Source organism: Biomphalaria glabrata, chromosome 8 (genome assembly GCF_947242115.1).
Source record: "Biomphalaria glabrata chromosome 8, xgBioGlab47.1, whole genome shotgun sequence".
NCBI classification, from domain to species: Eukaryota; Metazoa; Mollusca; class Gastropoda; family Planorbidae; genus Biomphalaria; species Biomphalaria glabrata.
The window spans coordinates 21,020,456-21,038,734 of NC_074718.1; the positions used below are offsets into that span (position 1 = coordinate 21,020,456).

The 18,279-nt window shown below is 37.1% G+C and overlaps 1 protein-coding gene across 3 annotated transcripts in view; it reads left to right on the forward strand.

Moving 5' to 3' along the window:
• Window positions 1-18,279, forward strand: part of LOC106058402 (sodium- and chloride-dependent glycine transporter 2-like) — a 102,689-nt gene that overhangs the window by 68,460 nt on the left and 15,950 nt on the right. For 2 of the 3 annotated variants that reach the window (XM_056038942.1, XM_056038941.1), the window contains 4 exons: window positions 5,959-6,091; window positions 8,323-8,457; window positions 8,660-8,763; window positions 16,226-16,350. In XM_056038942.1, coding sequence (XP_055894917.1) covers window positions 5,959-6,091; window positions 8,323-8,457; window positions 8,660-8,763; window positions 16,226-16,350 — 497 coding nt within the window. The remainder of the gene's footprint in view (window positions 1-5,958; window positions 6,092-8,322; window positions 8,458-8,659; window positions 8,764-16,225; window positions 16,351-18,279) is intronic. The other variant, XM_056038943.1, reaches the window with a different exon arrangement.

The window sequence follows — 18,279 nt, forward strand, 5'->3', positions numbered from 1 at the left end:
GACCAAAAGCCTTTACGGTCGAGAGACAATGTGTAAGAAAACAGTTCAGTCCAGAAACGCAAGGCATAAGTACTGTGGTCCTCGAAAATGTAGCTGTACGAGTTAGAAAGACTTGTTGTGATTAGTTAGGCAGTTTAGTGTCGCCAATTGTGTTAATTTGTAAATAAACCGCCACATTGTTACTTGAGGCTCTTGTCAAGTTCTTGTGTTAGATGTGCTGTGTTGTGTTTAGCAGTGTTTGCAGAACGCCTGATTGAGAAGATCGTAACAGTATTATGTATGGACTAATCTTCAACGCTTTCATCTTTTCAATGAGTAAATGAAGTTGTATAGTGTTAAAAATTGATGAGAAATCAATAAAGAACAATCTTACATAAGTGTTCGGTAAGTCCAGATGTTTGTAGACACAATTTAAAATATTTAGGATGGCATCGACTACACCTGGTAGGCACGGCCCGCTTTATAACGCTACCCCTCCCAACCATAAATGTCTACTTTTTACCCATGAATTCGATTACCGGTATAACTTATTCCCCCCTCCCTCCACCTTAGGAATAGTCGTGTACATCGACTTTTTAGTTCTTTATCGAAATATTCAAAGGCTCTCTGATGCTTTTCGGCATGAACCTTTTTAATATTGCTTCCTACGCATTTTTCGGAAACCCCCGAACCCCATTACAACACTTCCGTAATATATATATTATGTGTTATCAAAATATGGAAAGTAAAAGTAAAGTTTCCCTTTTAGAGATCTAAAGGGCAGTCAGGTGTGGCGTCAAAGTTAATATCAAAGTATATAGGTCTTGAGGTCTATAGGGTAGATGATGTAAAGATCATCTGCATTTGAGGCCTACCGTTAACGAGGATGTCATTTGGCCAGCACAACGACCAACCGCCTTTACTTTTCCCCAACTAACGTCAGGTACCCATTAGAGATGGGTGGACTCAGAGGCGCCCGAAGATCCCGAAATTAAAAATCCCATCTTCACCAGGATTCGAACCACGGTCCCCGGTTCGGAAGCCAAGCGCTTTACCGCTCAGCCACTGCGCCTCCTTGAATTTGGTTAACGTCTTTTTATTCTGAACATTTTTTTGCGCAATTTCTTCTGCAGATATCATGAGCTGGACTGTTAATAGAAGAATTTGATTGTACAAAACTCACTGAAAAGACTCTTTGGAATAATTCAGAAATACAAGAAATGCAAAATATGAGATAATGAAAAAACACGTATAATGCTGAAAAGCATTTAAGCAGCGTTGCATAAACAACTCAGAATGAGTTTCTAAATATAATTTAGCAAACCACGTAATGTCGTAAAGGATATATACTTCTCAGAGACATTATGGCACCAAGATACTTTGATATTAACTTTGACGCCACACCTGACTGATCATATGTCCGAACTTAAAAGTTATACAATTAAAAAAAAAAGGAACAAACTGATAAAATCAATTCTGATATCTTAAACTGCATCGAAAGGGATGATGTTGACCATATGATATGTTGAGCGGAGGGGTATGACAGTGGAGTTATAGCGTCTCTAAGAGTACAGGTATTAAACATCCAATCAAAGTTATTTTCAATGGATCTGTAGATCATTCAATCAGTTTATGTAGTCTTTTTCAGAAAATGACTTAATATTAGACTTTTGGTACAATTGAAATAATTTATTTCGCTCTGAGAATCAAACCACCAGACACACATCTCAACTACAGGTGCTGAAATGTTTCTTTCTCTAAAGCATAACAGCGCAAAATGTTACAATGCCTAAGTGGCTTGATCGCTTTTTATGTGAGTGGATAGTGCGTTTACATTTTTGGTTACAAGGAAGCACAAACTAAAAGTAAACCCGCCCGAAAAGTTCCGCTCAAGCAGTTAAAAAGGCAGGTTTCAACATTTTTAGAAAGAATATCAGAAACTATGAACTACAAAATATCAACAACTACAAAAAGATACAAAAAGAAGAGACGTGCTCTGGTTGAAAGTGTTATCGATACAGTTGTAGACCTATTGTTCGACTAACGACTTGATATCACAGGATATGGAGATTAATTAATGCTTATATTAGTGCATTGTTAATATTCAATATGTATTTAATGAATTGGTGGTTAAGAAGATATTGTTAAATCCTAGATGTCACTTACAAAGACTGCATCACTGCAATAAAATAAATTTAAAAAATTATATTTAGTTCTACTTAAATCTTTCCAATTTTTTTTTTTTTTTTTTTTTTACAAATAACTGACTTGGTCACTAGATCTAAATCAAGAGCTATTTATGGAACAGTCAAACACACAAGAAGTTCAGTGTGCAACTAATGTTTTCCCCAAGAGTTCCAAACAAGATGACGTGGGCTATTTTTACCTTTGTTACCAGCCTCTTTTTTGAATGTTGTAATGAAGTTAACAAAGTCAATCTTTTACAAGTGAAGAGTTAATTATTCAATGTTATGGAGTTGAGAGTATAAACACATCTCAAAATAGTACTCTCCTCAAGAAATGGGACAATGTTTTAAACATGGTTTTAAGCTTAGTACAGCTCCTGTCCTCAAATGATGAAATGAAGTCAAATTTTGTCTCTCGATTTGACTGTGACTGTGTAGCCATCTGTGTGCCACTCTCTTGTATATTATTAGAGAAGAGAATTTTTTTTTGTTCTTTGCACTGAATTCATTCTTAGTACGGTAACGTCCACAGGCACACAATATATAACTTACAATGTCACTAATTTATAGATCAACTTATAGTAGTGAGTGACTTCTTTTCTTCTTGGAGACAAGCTAGTACACATAGATCTATATTTAATACTTGAGACAGACGTTTTTATTCTTTCTTTCACTTTAACACTATATATATAATTCTCTTCATGGCTCAAGAGTTTGGACACAAGTTGGAAGAACTATAGTTACCCTACGAAAAAAAAGAAGGGGAAGAACAAGTAGTATTCACCCGTCACAAAATAGCTGGGCCGGACCGTTGTGACCAAGAAAGATCACTTTTTTTTATTTCTACCTCACGTAAAATTAGAAGCGAAAAAATGGGGGGGGGGGGGGGGAGAACAAGTAATCTACTCTGTATTCACCCATCACTAAATAGCAGGGCCGGACGTGTCCATTGTGGGGCCCTATGCGAAACGGAATTCGCGGGGCCCAGTTTGGGCAGGGATACGGATTATAAGTGAAAATTAAGAGTTTATATTAGAAAATACATTCGTCTTTGCATTTTATTCATTTTTTACTACGTATCAGAATTACTTACGAGCCTTGTGTGTAACGAAGTCATGCAGTATATCATAAACATTCTATTTCCTACATAGATCACGCTCAATAGCAAGAATTACCAAATTTTTCAATCCATCTACGAGAATTGTAGACCTCAAGTAATTCTTCATTAGTTTGAGGCGCGAGAAGCTTCTTTCACCAGATTCCAAAATTACGGGATAATGTCTATATATTTCAGGAGATTTTTATGAGTTTTCTAAAGATTTTAATAATTTCAGGAGATTTCCAGGAGCTCTTGGTAAATCGACAGCAGGCCGCGAGAAATCTGTTAAAAGTTATAAAATGGCCTAATTTAATAATTTATTCACCTAGAATTAGTGCGGGTCCTATGAAAGTGCGGGGCCCACTGCGGTCGCATAGGTTGCAGTGGCCTTAGGCTGGCCCTGCAAAATAGCGGCGTATGGTAGGCTGCCGGTCGACTAGTATTCTGATATTTCTTAAACGTTTCACAGCAAATGACATTCTTATGTATTACTACAACTTGACGTTTCTGACTTTATTTCTTATAATGACATCAGTATGTTATGTTTGTTCACTTTTGAGACGCCATTTTGATAATTGAGTTCCACTTCTGATAACAGTAGGTTGTTTTCCTTCACTCTGACACAATATGTTATTAAATTCGTCCTGTTTCGTCTGACACCAATGTGTTGTAGAATTCTTTCTTTTTGTTTCTTTTAACATCAGTATGTTTTAGAATTATTTCTTTTTCTTTCTTCTGATACCAATATGTTGTTACCAGTCGTTGACCTGTAGCACCAAACAGCTGGTAGACAACTAAACCGTTGAAGATGTAATATATCTTTACTAATAAAACTAATATAGACAAAATCAAGTTAATCTAAGATAAAACATTAGACTTTAGTAATTATAATTAACAAAATTTAACTCACTACAAGTCGTCTCTCCTGAGTAAGACGAAATGTCGCCAATGTCACATATTTTGCATCGTTTTCTTGCATTCTTCACTGCAGAAACGCATTCTCCTGACGTCTACAGCTTATTATTTATCCTATTAAAAAAGGACCTTTTGAATAATGTTTTACTTAAAAAATATTCTAATTTAAAGGCCCTTACTAAACTGCAAATGCAACCCATTTTTCCTTGAAAAGATAAGATATTCCACATATTTAGATTATTGCTTTTATATATATATATATATATATATATATATATATATATATATATATATAGCAGTATTTCTCAAACCTTCGCCAAAAACAAAAAAGTCACGTTGGTGGCCTTTCCCTTGTCAGCTAGGGGGTCTGGAGAAGCGCTGTAAGCTCCCCCCCCCCAGCGGGTTTCGGGACGGAGCCCCGACGCCAAGCGTCTTCTGGCATTCTTCACTGCCACAGACACATTCTCCTGACATCCACAGCTCATTATTCATTCTATTTAAAAAGGCAGTCCATAGAAGCGGCCAAGATACCATACTAGAGGTAGGGGGCGATATAATCCAAAAATAGGTTAAAATATAAATAATTTGTATATATTATTAACATAAGTATAGAATTTGCATATAAATTGTGTAATTTCTCTACAAAAATTCGTTCGCCCCTCCCTTCGGGGGTGGGGGTGGGTCGGCCCTACCGCCCCCCTGGATCCGCCAGTGCATCTACACTCCATAATAAGTAATAAAGGAGACAGAATGATAGATAATGAAGTCAGACTGAGGAAAAGAGGAGGCGAACATAATGACTAAAGAAATAGGGCACTTTTGTGTTCCAAAAGTACCAGACAAAGAGCAGCACAATTTAAAATCGTGACTCGGGACGGGTTCAGATTAAGTAACAGAGGCTAGATGTGCAGAAGTCATAGGCAGGAGCCAAGAAAAACAACAGAGGCCAGAGTCAAATTAAGTAACAGAGGCTAGAAGCGTTGCAGAAGTCGGAAACAAGAATTTAGAGCCCAAAGCCGCCGTTACAATCGGGTGCCAGAAGCTAATTAAGAGCTGTAGATCATATGCTTTGCAGCATTCAGAACGAGGTAATATAAAATCATTGACATTGCAGACAAGTAAGACCACAAGTGTCTGAAACATATGATGAGCCTAACCATCCGGATCAACATCTGAATTTGAATTTCTACCGTTAATGTTTGTCAGCCACATGCTATCTGTTAATAGTACATGATGCAAACCCTTAAGTCATTAGTGTTAAAAGTTTTTATTGTAATATCGTACAATTTTAATACATGTATTTTGATTATTTAAAGAAGAGAGATGTAACAGTATTGATATATAAGACATACAGCTGTTTATTTTATCTTAGTGATCTGTAGTGTTAACATGCTGACTGTCTGGAGTATTTGATAAGCATTAGTTGATCTGGATTTTGATATTTGAATGAGATATGTGTTATAAATATGTAGAACTAGGATCTATATAAAGGCTTCAAGTTGATTTATAAAGTAAGTTATGTACATTCTTGAACCATGACTTGCTTGGTTTCTCAATGGAGTTCTTGTGTGGCGTATGCTACAAAACATTTCTATTACATTTGTAACGTATTCATTATTTGAGCTCAAGACATTCAACCATTGTAAACGTATTCTCTAGGCCCAACTTTACTCCAAACCACGCTCGTCCTTAAGGCCTTCAACTGCTGATATTTTATTTCTATTGTCTGTACAAACAAAAAAAAACAAAAAAAAAACCTTTTAATAAATTAATTTGCAGGCGTTATGTCCTAGACATGAGTCGGGGTATTGACAGCCCAGGGAATATCAGATGGCATCTTTTCATTTGTCTAGCGGTCTCATGGCTCTGTGTTTTTATGTGTCTTTTTAAAGGAGTCAAGATACTTGGCAAGGTGAGTACACTTGTCTAGAGCTCTGAACAACTAAAGTGACATTGTAGCTTAAATCTCGCTCCATTTGAATTTGAATGTTACTTTTTAATTAAACCTAAAATTTCCTTTGACACACACACACACACTCAAATGTTGACATACGGTAGATGTAGCGATCAGTGAACAAGTTTGTATAAGTATACATATGTGATGACGGAAGACATAAAGAGTGCCAAACTTATTCGACGACGTGCCGAACGTACATTTCAAAAGACAGGTCTGACGATACATCGACAAATATACATACTAGAAAAAAACAAGGTAAACCGTATGATTAGAGACGCAAAAGCTAGTCATATTCGACAAAAAATCGAAACTTCTGATTCTTCAAAGGAGCTATTTAGGATCACCGCTGAAATGTTAGGGGGAACAAATAACGAACGTTTGCCGTCATCTATCCCAGTATCTGAACTTCCTGATTCCTTCAATAGATTCTTCATTGGGAAGATTGAGCAGATTAGAAATGACATGCCATCCCTCTCATCACAGCTTGACCACTCTCCAATTTTTCAAAATACTCCTTTTTGCGAGTTTCAGCGTGTATCTGAAGACTATGTCAAAAGTACTATTTTAAAGATGCCAAATAAGTCATGTGACCTTGATCCTATTCCAACTTCCTTGCTCCTTGAATGTTTAGATGAGCTTGTAGCTACAATTACTATCATTGTGAACACTTCACTGACTTCAGGCATTGTACCACAGCAATTTAAGCATGCACTTGTCAGGCCCTAATTAAAGAAATCCAGTCTTGACCCGGAATGTCTAAAAAACTATCGCCCGGTATCAAATCTTCCCTTCCTGTCAAAGCTTCTGGAGCGCATCGTGTTAGCGCAATTCTTTCTCATCTTGAACAGTACTGTCTCTTGGAAGAATTTCAATCTGCATATAGGAAGTGCCGTAGCACAGAGACAGCAGTGGTCAGGGTACTAAACGACTTACTTCACAATTCCGACAAAGCCCACATATCAATTCTTTCCATGCTGGACTTGTCCGCAGCCTTTGATACGCTAGACCATGAAATTATGATGGCCAGATTCTCTGCAACTTTTGGTTTAGCAGGAGTCGTCCTAAAGTGGCTTGGATCCTACCATTTCTTTGCCGATGACTCACAGTTATACAATTCATCAGTACCCTCAGAGGTGTCGCATCTGCTAGAGAAAATCAGTAGTACCGTTGCAAGGGTGAGCGATTGGATGGTTGAAAATAAACTCAAGATGAACGAAGACAAGACAGAAATAATTAAGATTGGCACTAGGAACAATGTCTCAAAAGTTGAAAGCACAGATTCTCTCTTTATCACGAACTGCCATGTTCCTTTTGTCCATGTAGTGCGGAATCTTGGAGTTTTCTTCGACTCAACACTATCTTTCGACCCACACATAAGTCAGCTCTGCAAAGGTCTTTATCTGCAGCTGCGCAGATTAGGCCAGATCCGACCATATTTAACAACAGAGTCAACAAAAACGCTAGCTGTGGCATTCATACTCTCCCGCCTTGACTACTGCAACGCCGTGCTAGCAGGTATACCTGATGACAAAATAGCCAAGCTGCAACGTATACAGAACAACGCCGCTCGAATAGTCCTTAAAAAAACTAGACAAGATTCTGCTACTACGCTCTTGCGCACGCTCCATTGGCTTCCCGTAAAAGCGAGAATCGATTACATGGTCGCCACACTTTGTCATCAGTGTATGTATAACAATGAGATGCCCTTGTACCTTAGCGAACTGATAACTCCATATGTCCCCCAGAGAGCCCTGCGCTCAATGGACTCAACGCTTTTAGTAGTGCCACGTTTCTCCCTCAAAAGCTACGGTCTGCGTGCTTTTTCAGTTCACGGACCAAAGGTTTGGAACTCACTCCCCATTGATCTCAGACAGACAACATGCTACACCACTTTTAAGAAGAACATTAAGACCTATCTGTTTAAAACCTTTTTAGATTAACTGTAGTTTTAACTCTCGTGTTTTTGTTTGTAATGTTGTTACAGCGCCTTGAGCCTACATTTTGTTTGTTAACAGCGCTTTATAAATAAAAGTATTATTATATGTAAATGAATGACGTTACGTATGATTTATAATTGTCTATGTAATTTTAAACAACAGCTGAAAGAGCTTGTGAATATTGTTCTTGTAAACTAGTTTCACGTCTGCTTTACATGTTTTACATTTTGTTTTAACATTCACCCAAAGGTGATGCACTTTGCAGCTCCTTTTCCTTATTTAGTTCTGACAATACTGCTAATACGAGGATGTACGTTGCCAGGTGCTACCAAAGGACTTCTGTTTTACATCGTACCTCGCTGGGAGAAGTTGACAGATTTTAATGTTAGTACTTTGATAAAGCATCTTTGCCAGCAAAAATATGCAATTTGTTCGATATTGTATATAGTGTAAATAGAAACAAATATATGCTAATAATTAGTCATTAGTATATCTTAAAACTGGTTTTAACTAACTGAAATGTATACTGAATAATTAAATACCTTATTGCATGAAAATAAATGTAACCACATGTTGTTCTCATCAGGTTTGGGGCGATGCTGCTTTGCAAATATTTTACTCTGTTGGAATGGCTTGGGGAGGCATCATCACCATGGCGTCTTATAACAAATTTAACCACAACGTGTATAGGTAATTAGATTTAGAAAAAAAAACTGTTTATATTATGTAAATTTTAATAAAGAAATTAGATAAATGTTTTACATTTTTCAGTTGTTCCTTCAGAGCTGAAGATAATCTAATTCCTAGACCAAACCTCTCGCGGGCTGACGGGGGATGGCAGCGGGCAGGGTAGGAACCCGGAAACATCTAACGACAGTGAAGTGCGCATACCCTACGACCAGGCCATACGTGTGGATATCTCTGTTTTCCTTACGGATAATAAAGATTATTATTATTAGGGGTGCACCGGATAGTCCCTCCGGCTCCGGCTTCTGCCGAATATCCGGCATTTTTTACTATCCGGTGCTATTCGGCTCCGGTCGGATATCACTACCGGATAGTAAACCGGATAGTAAAAAATACACCTATTTAATATGCATAAAGTGGACCTCGTTCCATTAATGTCTGTTGTAGAATGTATTAATGTTTATATTAAAACAAAATAATGTGCTTAAAAATAGAGCCATTATGAATATGCACCAAACATCGTTTATTATAAAGACAAGGCGTGTTAATAACTTAATATAAATAGAAATGAAACTTTACATCATAAATGCGCTTTACATACAGAGCAGCAATGGCTGACACTTTTTTCAATTTGTCTTGACCTTTGAGTAGGTTAGTTAACATGTTAAAATGCTACATTCCTTGACTACGTCATGCTGACTACGTCTGTCTAGCTGTGCGAGTATATCTCCAGAGGTAGAGATGAACAACTCCCACCCCTTTTTATTTGTTTAGTCCATCACATTGAGTTTTTTTTATAGGCAGTTGACCACAAGTTAAATACGATGGACTTAGGTTTAATGTCAGCGTATTGACACTCTCTAGAGGTCACACCTTTCTAGGGAACTGAGTTTGTTTATTTAGTAGTTAATCTATATTAGGGGGGCTGGACTACAAGAGCCACACCTCTAAGGTAACTAGGTATATTTCCAGATGAACTCCCTCCCCCTTTTATTTGTTTAGTCCATCACATTGAGTTCATTGATTGACAGGTGACCCCAAGTCAGATACGATGGACGTAAGCACTCTCTAGAGGTCACACGAGGGAACTATGTTTGTTTACTTAGTAGTTAATCTTAATTGGGGTGGGGGTGGGGGGGGGGTGGACTGGACTTAAAGCAAAACATCTACACGGGTATCCGGACAAAGAGTTTGCTTATTTGGAGAAAAATCTTAATCACTTGGTTGGTCTAGAGGCCACACCTTTTCAAGTGTGCTACGTTACTTGAACATAAATCTCAATTAGTAAGCTGGACTAAAGATCACACGCACCTAAACGAGTGACATTTAGCTACACAGAACACAAACCGCGAGATTATATAGCCCAGTAAGCCAGTAACTAGTTATTTTGTAGAAGACACGAACAGGGCTATCTTTAAATGGAGAGCTAAACACCCCCTACTCTTTATTTTATTTCTTTGGTCATTGACACCCAATTTATTGATAGACATTGACCATTTTAAGCCAGAATGAAAAAACGCAACTTGCTAACAAAGGATATTACACTGTCAATAAATATTAACGTTAAATAATTTTTCTAACGTGTTAACTTGAATATTACTCCTGCAGTTAAGTGTCTTGATTTGATAACAATATTCTTAATAATTTGTGACAGTCAATTAACTCCTTGTTATTATTTTTTTTTTACTTAAGATGCGTACTTAGCTACTGTGTATCAGGCGAGGACGACTTTTACACACCTGACATTCATAGGATTAATATCGTTCCCTTTTGTAACAGTTACTGAAACCAAGAATAAAATAATTAATAAGTATTAATTAAGAAAGATGTTTCAAACATACGATCTTTGCATTTAATGTTTCTTACGTAAGTTCTTTGCACTTTAAAATAAAACAAAGATGTGCATGTTTGCGTGTGTGTATTTTTGCCTTGTATTAAAACCTCTAGAAAGAAAGCTAATTTCATTATTTAATTCTTTTGACTTAATAAATAACGGAAAACCTTACAGTAAATTTTTAAATCGCATAAAATAAATTGAACAATAGTACCGCAGTTAGATCTAGCAAACAAAGAAACAATATGCTGGAGTGTAAAAAAACAACAAAAAAAACCTTAACATCTAACTAGTGGACGGGTATAATGTATCTATATGCTTGACTGACCATGCCAATGTGTTGTCTTTTTTGACTGACACCCAACTCTATTGCGTGCGTATGCTCAAGGAAAAAACAATGCTTGATGGTTAACACAAACAACTATACACACTACTCTAGGACTACATGTGTAGACTCACTAGGTATATCTGACCAGGTTGTTGCTCTGAAATGCATGAACACATACATCCGACCACTATATAAGGCAGATTGCACTTGACTTATGAGAGATTTACATTAGTAATTAGTTAAATATATACTAACATTATTTACATTGACCTTCCTACACATCCTTTACAGTTGGTGGTATCGTACATACAGACACACTCATGCTACACAGATTTTTAGAAATACTGTTAAGTTTGAATAAATCAATCAGTAACAGAGTTTAAAACAATAAGGTATATAAAAGGAAAAAAAATAAAACCAACCAATATAGGTATGTTATTTAACAGTTTCGTAAAATGTTCAGCAACACAAGCTATTAACAAGACACTTAGGTATCCGGCTCCGGCCCCGGCCGAATATCAAATTTTACTATCCGGTCATATCCGGCTCCGGTCGGATATCAAAAAGTACTATCCGGTGCACCCCTAATTATTATTATTATAAAATAAAACAAGTATTCTAATTAAGGACATATCCAGAACTTTTTTGAGTTTGGGCGGAGATTTCTTTTTACAAAACCTTAAAACAAAAAAAAAACAAAAAACAAACGATAAATCTTAACACTGCCTAGCATTTCACGCCGACTACGCCCGTTGATTTGTTCCTAGGATGTATATTTTTTTTATTTCCTCTCTCTTTCTCTCCGTCTTCTGCTCTCTTTCTCGCCTTCTCTCTTTCTCTCCGTCTTCTGCTCTCTTTCTCGCTTTCTCTCTCTCTCCCCTTCTCTCTGTCTTCTGCTCTCTTTCTCGCCTTCTCTCTCTCTCTCCTTCTCTTTCTCGCCTTCTCTCTGTCTTCTGCTCTCTTTCTCGCCTTCTCTCTCTCTCCTTCTCTTTCTCGCCTTCTCTCTCTCTCCTTCTCTCTCTCTCCTTCTCTCTCTCTCTCCTTCTCTCTTTCTCGCCTTCTCTCTCTCGCCTTCTCTCTCTCGCCTTCTCTCTGTCTTCTGCTCTCTTTCTCGCCTTCTCTCTCTCTCCTTCTCTTTCTCTCCTTCTCTCTCTCTCCTCTTTCTCGCCTTCTCTCTCTCTCTCTCTCTCCTTCTCTTTCTCGCCTTCTCTCTCTCTCTCCTTCCCTCTCTCGCCTTCTCTTTCTCGCCTTCTCGCTCTCTCCTTCTCTTTCTCGCCTTCTCTCTCTCTCCTCCTCTTTCTCGCCTTCTCTCTCTCTCTCTCCTTCTCTCTCTCGCCTTCTCTTTCTCGCCTTCTCTCTCTCTCTCTCTCCTTCTCGCCTTCTCTCTCTCTCCTCTTTCTCGCCTTCTCTCTCTCTCTCTCCTTCTCTTTCTCGCCTTCTCTCTCTCTCTCCGTCTCTCTCTCTTGAACGCCCTGCGCATCGTTATGCAATCCCTTTTCGACTTTTCACTTGCATTAGATCAGTTAGCTATTTCTCTCTTTCTCTTCATATTTTTTCGGTAATCTATTTCTCTCTTTCTCTTCATATTTTTTCGGTTAGCTATTTCTCTCTTTCTCTTCATATTTTTTCGGTTAGCTATTTCTCTCTTTCTCTTCATATTTTTTCGGTTAGCTATTTCTCTCTTTCTCTTCATATTTTTTCGGTTAGCTATTTCTCTCTTTCTCTTCATATTTTTTCGGTTAGCTATTTCTCTCTTTCTCTTCATATTTTTTCGGTTAGCTATTTCTCTCTTTCTCTTCATATTTTTTCGGTTAGCTATTTCTCTCTTTCTCTTCATATTTTTTCGGTTAGCTATTTCTCTCTTTCTCTTCATATTTTTTCGGTTAGCTATTTCTCTCTTTCTCTTCATATTTTTTCGGTTAGCTATTTCTCTCTTTCTCTTCATATTTTTTCGGTTAGCTATTTCTCTCTTTCTCTTCATATTTTTTCGGTTAGCTATTTCTCTCTTTCTCTTCATATTTTTTTCGGTTAGCTATTTCTCTCTTTCTCTTCATATTTTTTCGGTTAGCTATTTCTCTCTTTCTCTTCATATTTTTTCGGTTAGCTATTTCTCTCTTTCTCTTCATATTTTTTCTCCTTATCTCTTTCACTCTCCTTCTCTCTTGAGCCCCATGTTTTTGGACCATGTGCATCGTAATGCTCGCCTATATAGTCTCGTGCTTTCCCTCTCACTCTCTTACCTTCTCTCCCTTTCTTGACCCGACCCTTTTTCTGACCCTGTTTGTCGTAGTGGTCTTTCACAAAGAATAAGAACGGATCGCTTTACAACGCCGCCCCCCACACGCATTACTTGTAAATTCTAGTATCCCCTCCTCCCAAACACATACCAACAACTTCAAAATAAATCTCTGACTTCTCTTTAACTTCTCAATTCAATATTGAAATATTTAAAAGGCTCTATTTCGTCCCCCCCCCCAAAACCGTAATTAACCAAATGTAACACTCTCGAAACACTTTTAATATGGCCTTAAATTATATCTGATGTTTTCGACAATAAAACTGAAACTATTAATTTTTAACACACCAAAGAATTATTGATTAGTTTTTTTTTATAGATATTTTTGTAACACGCTTTGACGCAGCTATTAGCTATTTTAGGGAAAAGAAAGAAAATGTACTTTAAAAAAGATAAACAAGAAAAACATTTTTAAAAAAGTTTATTCCAATTAGTTTGGACCAGTGACGTCATTAACTTTGTAATAGATATAGACCAATAACAATAAATCTCTGCGATTAGGGACATATCTACTAATTGTTTTTGTTTAGCGATATTTAATGCTTTTAGCTTTCTTAATACGCTATGATCCTATCACTTGTCTAAACCAGTTGGGAAAATCGAAAAGGGGAAGAAGAAAGGAAGATCTGGGTGAATTTGACCTTAATCACTTTAAAAAAAAAAAGGAACGACCTGAATTCAAACTCACGTCTCAAGCCGACATTCATGCCACTCTGCAAGTGAATAGCTCATGAATACAGATGATTGTAAAGTTTCCAATTGTTTGTTCCAAACATACTTTCAATTGGCAACCTATAAAGTTTACTTTTTCAGCATATACCAGCAGGCTCAGACAAGTAGGCCTACAATAGTTTGAGATACCGAACAAAATAATTAACTATTTTTTTAAATTGATTCTTTCTCAAGCTGTGGTTAGCGTTGTTGATTGAGCACTTGTGAAGAGTAAGTATAGCTGGTATCAACAGATATGGTGCCAACAAATCTGGTATCAGCGTTAGGTTGCTAGGTCTCCAAGTGAAGGTTGCCTATAAATAAAAGCTGCAACGACATGATGTACAAATCGGTTTAGCCATAATGATACCACTGGAGAGTAGATGCCTTTCGTGAAGGACATCTTCAGAATGATGTAGAGAAACAATAAACTAATTTCATAAATAACAAAGGGAGCTTACAATAAATATTGCATCCCATCAAGGGAGATAAACATAATTATGGGAAGTCCTATAAAGGGGAACAACAAGAAGGGATAAGGTAAGGTTCACCAGTCACAGTGAATAGCAATTACTTATATTGCCAGATAAATGAGATGAAAGGGAAGGGGAGGTCAACGACTGATACTCGCCCATGCTTTCAGGTAAGTAAATATGGAGTATAAGTAAATAAACATGATTTTACCTAAGTAATACATTTTGGCCAATTTGGCTGGTAAAATAGAATGCATAAATAAGTACCGGATTCCTTACAAAGGAATGAGAGCAAATACATATTAAGTATTATTACATGTTTACAGAAATGTTATGATAATTCTCTGCCAAGGAATCAATCTGTAATAATACTATAAGGCTCCCTGCCGAGAGTCGGTGTATCTAAGGAGCTAAATGCATGTGAATTAGTAATAATTAATAGTCCAGATGTCTTGAATATTTAGCCACAATAGTCATGATATAAAATATAAACTTAATCTACTTACATTATCCATGATAAGAAATACACAAATATGTACACAAATAATGCAGTAAATAAATGCACAAATACATAAATACACAACTAAGTAAAATGGTTCTCAAGCACTTGACTAAGCTACATACCACCAATCCAAAATAAGAAAAGGGGATGAAAATAATCCAGAGCTCGAGCAAGAGATCGATGCGCTCTCCAGCAGGTCTTGAATGAAATCTTGGACTGAGAGGCTTGTCCATTTAAAGATGGATAGGAGGTGGGATATGGGCGTTGGTGTAGACTATCTGGCGTCTTGACCGAGAAGAAAGTTTCCGGGGATAGACATTGCGTGAAGGCGCGAATCGAAAGACCATGAAATCGGTCGGCTCGCGTCCCTTTGTCTTCTGCCCAGGTGGTTAAAGAACGAGAGGGGAGATGAATGGAGGTGGCCAGGGCAAGATAGATTACTCCTGGACATTGGCTAGCGCCAGCCGATCAACGTTGCCAGAGGCGTTTGAGTTGACTGGGCTCTTTGAAGTGGGCCAGCCGCTCCAGAGGGAGGGGGGTCAACGGATGACTGACAAGATAGGTAGAGGGAGTGTACTCTTGTCAAAAGTCTAGTGTGCCACGTGTCAAGATGGGGAAGGTAAAATGTGACATCATTGTCAAAGGGGTGGGGTTGGATTGGAGGGGTGGTGGTTGTGTTTTTAGCGCTTGATTGGCTAAATTTAATAAAATTAATAATAGAGTAATTAAAATAATTAAATGCTTGGACCTGAGTGATACCTTGAGTGAGCTAAAATGGGTTATCACAATTGGTAATTTTGTTTTTATTGATTCTTATGTTGTCAGGTACAATAAATAATTGTGCAAAATTTCAGCTTGAAGCGAGATTGGGTGTCGGAGAAATAACGTGTACAAACCTTTGGTCATACAGACCGACAGACAAACAGACAGAGTTGATATAAACTTTGCAAAAATGTAATCTAAGGTTCCCCATAAGTAAGAATCTCAAGTACGGTATTGTAATAAAAAAACAACACGTCAATATGGCTAACTATTGGTAGAGTTAATACATAACATTTCCTAAGAAGACATTGCATTTGTACCTTTTAGTTTGCAGTAGTTCGTATTTTCCAAGAGTAATGTAGTGGTAGTTTTGATTTTGACTTTTATTGAAAAAAAGGGGGGGGGGGTAATTTAAAACAGCCCCCCTCTTTTATTCATGGAATTTGGTGACTGCAGTTTTACTTTAGAAATGTTTAAAAGTTAGTATTTGATGTTTATGAAATAAAAAATTTAGTATTTCAGAAAATGTTTTAATATTTTAGTTTTTTTTTGTCTCCAGAGACTCTATGTTGGTGCCTGTAATTAATTGTGGAACAAGTCTGTTTGCCGGCTTTGTCATTTTCTCAGTGTTAGGCTATATGGCACATGAACTCAACACCAGTGTAGATGAAATTGTAACTCAAGGTAATCACTTGAAAAAACTTTTGAGCTTATACATGTATCCATAAGTGGTCCATGGTCCATTAGTGACTGGATATCGAAAATTACAAAAAGATGAATAATTTTCCGAGCGCACTGTATTTATTTTTAATTCAAAATTACAATCTTACTATAAATTTGATATTTACATCTTTAAATCATATTCTTAATTATGGTAATTAAGATGCAGATACAGTAAACGTATTACAAAAATGTTAGTTGATAGCAAAAGCAGCCACTTAGTAAAAGTAACAATAGTTTCACTATTACTTTGGAATTTCTAAAGTCTTCAACAGATGCAAAGTAGAAAACAGACATTATTTAATTAGGCAGCGCATAAATAATTAAATGTTACTCCTGAATAAACTAGCTTCTTTAATCATTATGCGACCGCAGTGGGCCCCGCGCTTTCATAGGACCCGCGCTAATTCTAAGTGTATAAATTATCAAATAAAACCATTGTCTAACTTATAACAAAATTCCCGCGGTTACCAGGAGCTTCTGGAAATCTCCTGAATTTGCAAATTATACGAAAAAAGTCCTGGAAATATCCGGAAATTATTAAAATCTTTAGAAAACTCATACGCATCTCCTGTAATATATAGACAAAAATTGTCATTTTGGGATGTCATTCAATATGGAAAATGCCAATCCTACGCGCTATAAAAAAAAAACGGTATTATCCCGTAATTTTGGAATCTGGTTAAAGAAGCTTCTCGCGCCTCAAACTAATGAAGAATTACTTTAGTTCAACAATTCTCGTAGATAGATTGAAACATTTGTTAATTCTTGCTATTGAGCGTGACCTATGTGTCAGGTGGGTTTTGTCCTCGCGCTCATCTAGGGTATGATGTACTCCGCCGGGCTCCCCACCTGAGCAGTGTTTATTAACTTTATGCCGGGGTTATAATTTAGCCTTAAGTTTCCACGAAGTTACGATTTGAATAGAGATATTGTAAAAAGTAATTCCAACCCCTAAATCTTTAAGAAGTGACTCCGAACGCCATACGCATCTCCTGTAATATATAGACAAAAATTGTCATTTTGGGATGTCATTCAATATGGAAAATGCCAATCCTACGCGCTATAAAAAAAAAACGGTATTATCCCGTAATTTTGGAATCTGGTTAAAGAAGCTTCTCGCGCCTCAAACTAATAAAGAATTACTTTAGTTCAATAATTCTCGTAGATAGATTGAAACATTTGTTAATTCTTGCTATTGAGCGTGACCTATGTGTCAGGTGGGTTTTGTCCTCGCGCTCATCTAGGGTATGATGTACTCCGCCGGGCTCCCCACCTGAGCAGTGTTTATTAACTTTATGCCGGGGTTATAATTTAGCCTTAAGTTTCCAGGAAGTTACGATTTGAATAGACATATTGTAAAAAGTAATTCCAACCCCTAAATCTTTAAGAAGTGACTCCGAACGCCATACGCATCTCCTGTAATATATAGACAAAAATTGTCATTTTGGGATGTCATTCGATATGGAAAATGCCAATCCTACGCGCTATAAAAAAAAAACGGTATTATCCCGTAATTTTGGAATCTGGTTAAAGAAGCTTCTCGCGCCTCAAACTAATAAAGAATTACTTTAGTTCAATAATTCTCGTAGATAGATTGAAACATTTGTTAATTCTTGCTATTGAGCGTGACCTATGTGTCAGGTGGGTTTTGTCCTCGCGCTCATCTAGGGTATGATGTACTCCGCCGGGCTCCCCACCTGAGCAGTGTTTATTAACTTTATGCGGGGTTATAATTTAGCCTTGGCTCGTCTGCCTGGGCACCCCTAACAGTCTAGCAATCAATTTATGCAATAAATATCCAGGAACGAATAAACCAAATATTAACGTATACTAGTGAATAACAATATTGCATATAACAACAAAGGTTTCATGAGTTAATGATATATGAGA